At 51.1% G+C, this 6,382-nt stretch overlaps 1 protein-coding gene across 1 annotated transcript in view; it reads right to left on the bottom strand.

Moving 5' to 3' along the window:
* LOC108309004 (villin-1) overlaps positions 1 to 6,382 on the bottom strand; it is a 34,098-nt gene that overhangs the window by 21,195 nt on the left and 6,521 nt on the right. The window contains exons 4-6 of the mRNA XM_037740895.1: positions 5,558 to 5,754; positions 888 to 996; positions 530 to 749 (exon numbers count right to left, since the gene is read on the bottom strand). Of these exons, the coding sequence (XP_037596823.1) occupies positions 530 to 749; positions 888 to 996; positions 5,558 to 5,754 (526 nt within the window). The remainder of the gene's footprint in view (positions 1 to 529; positions 750 to 887; positions 997 to 5,557; positions 5,755 to 6,382) is intronic.

Raw genomic sequence — 6,382 nt, 5'->3', positions numbered from 1 at the left:
GTAGAGACGGGGTTTCACCATGTTGACCAGGATGGTCTCGATCTCTTGACCTCGTGATCCACCCGCCTCGGCCTCCCAAAGTGCTGGGATTACAGGCTTGAGCCACCGCGCCCGGCAAGGGCCACACTTTTAAGCCATGTAAGGAAACCAGGGGAAAGATAGCTGGGAGAGCAGGCTTCCTGGGTCTTCTGTTCTGACAGCGTGGGAAACATGTGCTTAGGCCTCACAGTTCAGGACGAGAGCCAAGCCCCAAGGATCACAGTACTCAATCTCTTTGCCCCAAAACATGCTTGCAGCCTCACAGTGCACGCACAGTGTCAATGTGCTGTGAGTAGAAACACACGCATGCCCATGCCCGTTTCATTCACCGCTGGATCAACAAGGCTGGGCACAGGCTCTGCCACACTGTAGACACTCATTCTATCTGAGTGGACTGGACGCAAGCACACACATGCAAACTCCAACACGCACACCTGCCCCAAACACACGGAGACAGATTCACCTTCAACCACCGTCCCCAGAAGTCAGCAGGGAGAGGCCTGGGGAAAGGGAGCCGAAGGGGGTAGGTGCTGGGTCTGCAGGAGCAGGCGGGGGCAGGCTAGGATTCGAGATGGAGGTGTGGTGCATGGGCAGGTTACCCTGAGTCTCTCCATGCGGTTGCTTTCAGGTCCGTTCCACTGGATGATTAGCTTCCCGAGGTCCAGGAGGAAAACATCCCCTCGGTTGAAACTCTTCCAGGACATCTCTACCTAGGGAGCCACGGGGGAGGTACAGACCCCACTCAGAGCTCACCTACCATCCACCATCTTGGCCATCGCTCCCTGCCTCTCACCCCTCCTCAGCTCCTGCCCTCCACCCTGGCCGATGCTCCAGCAGGGCCTGCCTACCTCTCCAGCTACCACGTTCCTCTTGCCCTTGACATGCAGCAGCCTCTGGATGTCAAAGGAGTTGGTCTCCACGTGCTTCATGCCGGAAGCCACGCCACCTTTCTGGATCCTGAGAAGAGAGGTGAGCTGATCCGACGGAGTGGGCTGGGAGGTGTGCCTGGTCCCTGTTCTCCCAGGTCCTGGCTGCCGAGCTGGAGCCATGTGAGGGCCAGGCTGGGACTAGGTGAGGTGAATGACGTGCTGAGGGTGCAAACTTTAGGGTGTCCTGCACTGTCAGGTCGGCCTGTGGCGTGCCCTTGCACACCCTGACAGTTACAGAGACCTTAAAAACTGCACCCTAACAAAAACAAGCAATGGATGGGGAAAGGATTTCTTGTTTGATAAATGGTGTTGGGAAAAATGTCCAGCCATGTGCGGAAAGCAGAAACTGGACCCCTTCCTGACACCTTACACTAAAATTAACTCCAGATGGATTAAAGACTTAAACATAAGGCCTAACACCATAAAAACCCTAGAAGAAAATTTAGACAAAACCATTCAGGACATAGGCATAGGCAAGGACTTCATGACCAAAACACCAAAAGCATTGGCAACAAAAGCCAAAAAAGGCAAATGGGACCTAATCAAACTCCACAGCTTCTGCACAGCAAAAGAAACAGTCATTAGAGTGAATCAGCAACCAACAGAATGGGAAAAAATTTTTGCAATCTACCCATCTGACAAAGGGCTGTTAGCCAGAATCTACAAAGAACTAAAACAGATTTACAAAAAAAAACAAACAAGCCCATTCAAAAGTGGGCAAAGAATATGAACAGACACTTTACAAAAGAAGACATACATGAGGCCAACAAACATATGAAAAAATGCTCATCATCACTGGTCATTAGAGAAATGCAAATCAAAACTACATTGAGATACCATCTCATGCCAGTTAGAATGGCAATCATTAAAAAATCTGGAGACAACAGATGCTGGAGAGGATGTGGAGAAATAGGAACACTTTTACACTGTTGGTGGGAGTATAAATTAGTTCAACCATTGTGGAATACTGTGGCGATTCCTCAAGGACCTAGAAATAGAAATTCCATTTGACCCAGCAATCCCATTACTGGGTATATATCCAAAGGATTATAAATCGTTCTACTATAAGGACACATGCACATGAATGTTCATTGCAGCACTGTTCACAATAGCAAAGACCTGGAACCAACCCAAAGCCCATCGATGATAGACTGGACAGGGAAAATGTGGCATATATACACCATGGAATACTATGCAGTCATGAAAAGCAATGAGTTCGTGTTCTTTGCAGGGACATGGATGAACTTGGAAACCATCATTCTCAGCAAACTGACACAAGAGCAGAAAATCCAACACCACATGTTCTCACTCATAGGCGGGTATTGAACAATGAGAACACATGGACACAGGGAGGGGAGCATCACACACTGGGGCCTGTGGGGGGGAAATAGGGGAGGGACAGTGGGGGGTGGGGAGTTGGGGAGAGACAGCATGGGGAGAAATGCCAGATATAGGTGATGGGGAGGAAGGCAGCAAATCACACTGCCGTGTGTGTACCTATGCAACAATCTTGCATGTTCTTCACATGTACCCCCAAATCTAAAATGCAATTAAAAAAAAAAAGCCAGGCGCGGTGGCTCAAGCCTGTAATCCCAGCACTTTGTGGGGCTGAGGCGGGTGGATCACGAGGTCAAGAGATCAAGACTATCCTGGTCAACATGGTGAAACCCCGTCTCTACTAAAAATACAAAAAATTAGCTGGGCATGGTGGTGCGTGCCTGTAATCCCAGCTACTCAGGAGGCTGAGGCAGGAGAATTGCCTGAACCCAGGAGGTGGAGGTTTCGGTGAGCTGAGATCGTGCCATTGCACTCCAGCCTGGGTAACAAGAGCGAAACTCCATCTCAAAAAAAAAAAACTTTGCCTTGACAAGCTCTCTCACTTTTTCAGGGCTAGGGTAGGGGAGTAGCAATGTTTAGGTATAACCAAGATAATTTAAAAGTTCCTGTATTTAGGCCTACCAACAATTTGGTGTACTGGGAAATCCCCTCCTCTGTTATGTACCCTCTGATAGGAACTGGGCAGAATAAAACCGCTATTAAAAAAGAAACAAAAAACTGCACCCTAAGCTGGGCGTGGTGGCTCACGCCTGTAATCCCAGCACTTTCGGAGGCCGAGGCAGGCAGATTACCTCAGGTCAGGAGTTTGAGACCAGCCTGGCCAACGTGGTAAAACCCTATCTCTACCAAAAATATAAAAATTAGCTGGGTGTGGTGGTGGGTGCCTGTAGTATCATCTACTTGGGAGGCTGAGGCAGGAGAATCACTTGAACCCAGGTGGTGGAAGTTGTAGTGAGCCAAGATCGCAGCACTGCACCCCAGCCTGGGTAACAAGAGCGAAACTCCATCTCAAAACAAAACTGCAACCTAGATCCTCACTCACCTCACCCGAGTCCCTGCCCTATGGAGATGCATGCAAAAATAGGGCCATGATATATGAATAGTGGGAAATGTCTTAATAGGCCAGGTAAGGTAGCTTACCCCTGTAATCCCAGCACTTTGGCAGGCCAAAGTGGATGGATCATTTGAGTTCGGGAGTTTCAGACCAGCCTGACCAACATGGTAAACCCCATCTCTACTAAAAATATAAAAGTTAGCTAGGCATGGCGGTGCACGCCTGTAGTCCCAGCTACTTGGGAGGCTGAGGCAGGAGAATCGCTTGAACCTGGCAGGCGGAGGTTTGCAGTGAGCTGAGATCACACCACTGCATGCCAGCCTGGGCGAGAAAGTGAGACTCCATCTCAAAAAAAAAAAAGAAATATGTTAATAAATAAGGACAGAATCCTGAGGACAGGGGATCAGAGTAGAAGAAAAGAAGAAAGAAGTGCCACCCCAGTGCCCATGGGAATGGATGACTGCTGTAGCGTGGGAAGAGAGGAGCAAGACCAAAAAGACGGGTAGGGCCAGGCGCGGTGGCTCAGGCCTGTAACGCCAGCACTTTGGGAGGCCGAGGTGGGCAGATCACGAGGTCAAGAGATTGAGACCATCGTGGCCAACATGGTGAAACCCCATCTCTACTAAAAATACAAAAATTGGCTGGGCATGGCGGCACACACCTGTGGTCCCAGCTACTCAGGAGGCTGAGGCAGGACAATCACTTGAACCTGGGAGGCGGAGGTTACAGTGAGCCGAGATCGCACCACTGCACTCCGGCCTGGTGACAAAGCCAAGATGCTGTCTCAAAAAAAAAGTGTAGGGGTGGTGGTGGTGGGGATTGTGGCTAATTAGAGAGCCCCTGTCCTGTCCTACAAGTCAGTAACAACTCAGATCTAGAGTGTGTGTTTCCCTGGGGAAAGCTAGGCCAAAACTTCAACTCATACAGAAAAGCCAGCAGTCTGGGCTGGGGGTGATGGCTCATACCTGTAATCCCAGGAGACTTTAGGAGGCTGAGGTAGGAGAATTCACTTAAGCCCAGGAGTCTGAGACCAGCCTGGGCAACAGAGGAAGACTCTTGTCTCTACAATCTATATATATATTAAAAAATTAGCTGAGGCTGGGTGCACTGGCTCACACTTGTAATTGCAGCACCTTGGGAGGCCAAGGTGGGTGGATCATGAGGTCAGGAGTTTGAGACCAGCCTGGCCAACACAGTGAAACTGTTTCTACTAAAAATACAAAAATTAGTTGGGTGTGGTGGTGGGTGCCTGTAATCTCAGCTACTCGGGAGGTGGAGGCAGGAGAATCCCTTCAACCCAGGAGGCAGAGGTTGCAGTGAACTGAGATCGTGCTGCTGCACTCCAGCCTGAATGACAGAGCAAGACTCTGTCTCAAAAAGAAAAAAAAAATCTGGCATGGTGGCTCAGGCCTGTGGTCCCAGCTACTCAAGAGGCTGAGGTGGGGCCAGGTGCAGTGGCTCACACCTGTGGTCCCAGCACTCTGGGAGGCTGAGGCAGGTGATCACCTGAGGTCAGGAGTTCGAGATTAGCCTGCCCATGGTGAAACACCATCTCTACTAAAAATACAAACATTAGCCAGGCATGGTGGTGGGCGCCTATAATCCCAGCTACTGGGGAGGCTGAGGCATGAGAATCGCTTGAGCCCAGGAGGTGGAGGTTGCAGTGAGCTGAGATCACACTACTGTACTCTAGCCTGGGCAACAGAGCAAGACTCCATCTAAAAAAAAAAAAGAAAGAGAAAAAGAAAAAGAAAAAAAAGAAAAGCTGGCAGTCTTGGTTTTAGTGTGGTAGGCCTGCATTAGAGATAGATGGGGGTGCAGCCATTTCCCTGTCGGCCAGAGTTGGGGCCTTGATTAGCACTGCGCTCTCCAGGACATTCAAGTAGGGGCTGATTTCCAGAGACTCACGAGGGTTACAGAATTTCAGAACACCTCCAGACCAAGGGCAAGGCAGTGGCAGAAATAAGAGTTGGGGAGTGGAAAGGTGAAGGAAAATCACCAAAAACTCCTGAGGGTCCCCCTCGTGCCTCTCCCCACAGTTTCAGGATCCCTTCCCCGCCCCAGGTCACCTCTGCCGGCTCCGAGTGTTCTTCCCAGCCCAGAGCAGGCCTGGGTGTCCCTGCCTCTTCAGTTCAGCCCCAACCTCTCCGTCCCTACCCCTCATCCTCATTCCCCCGCCTGCAGCGCGCTTCCCTACACAATGCCTTGCTTGAAGTAGCCTCGGAAGGCCTCGCTCTCGTTGCCCTGGACCTCGCGGTGCTGCACGGCCCGGCCCTTCAGGAAGTCGTCCATCTGTGTGGTGTAGATGGCAGCTGCCCCCTGCTCATCCTGGGAGGAGTTCTGGCCAATCCAGTAGTGGATGTCATAGGACAGGTTGCTGGCTGTCTTGTGGATCTAGGGAAAGGGTGTCCAGTGTACCCGAGGCCCTGGGCCCCCACAGCCCGTCCTGTACATGTGCCTTCCAGGACCATGGGGGAGCTTGGCACAGGGCCAGTGCGCTGGGCTGGTGGTCAGGAGCCCTGAGTCATGCCCCAACTTTACCACTGAGTCTCTGAGACATGTGGCAAGTGGCTTCTCCGCTCCTGGCCTCCCTTGCCTCATCTCAGAAATAACTTGCTTGTGCCAGGCTTGGTGGCTCACACCTGTAATCCCAGCACTTTGGGAGGCAGAGGCAGGCAGATCATCTGAGGTTAGGAGTTCAAGACCAGACTGGCCTACATGGTGAAACCCCGTCTTTACTAAAAATACAAAAATTAGGCCAGCATGGTGGCTCATGCTTGTAATCCCAACGTTTTGGGAGGCCAAGGCAGGCAGATCATGAGGTCAAGAGATTGAGATCATCCTGACCAACATGGCGAAACCCTGTCTCTACTAAAAATACAAAAATGAGTGGATGTGGTGGTGCATGCCTGTGGTCCCAGCTACTCGGGAGGCTGAGGCAGGAGAATCATTTGAACCCGGGAGGCAGAGGTTGCAGTGAGCCAAGATCACACTATTGCGCTCCAGCCTGGGCAACAGAGTG

Source organism: Cebus imitator, unplaced genomic scaffold, assembly GCF_001604975.1.
Source record: "Cebus imitator isolate Cc_AM_T3 unplaced genomic scaffold, Cebus_imitator-1.0 Scaffold91, whole genome shotgun sequence".
Lineage (NCBI taxonomy): Eukaryota > Metazoa > Chordata > Mammalia > Primates > Cebidae > Cebus > Cebus imitator.
The sequence above is the reverse complement of the archived record's forward strand: the minus strand, read 5'-3'. Positions and strand labels throughout refer to the sequence as shown.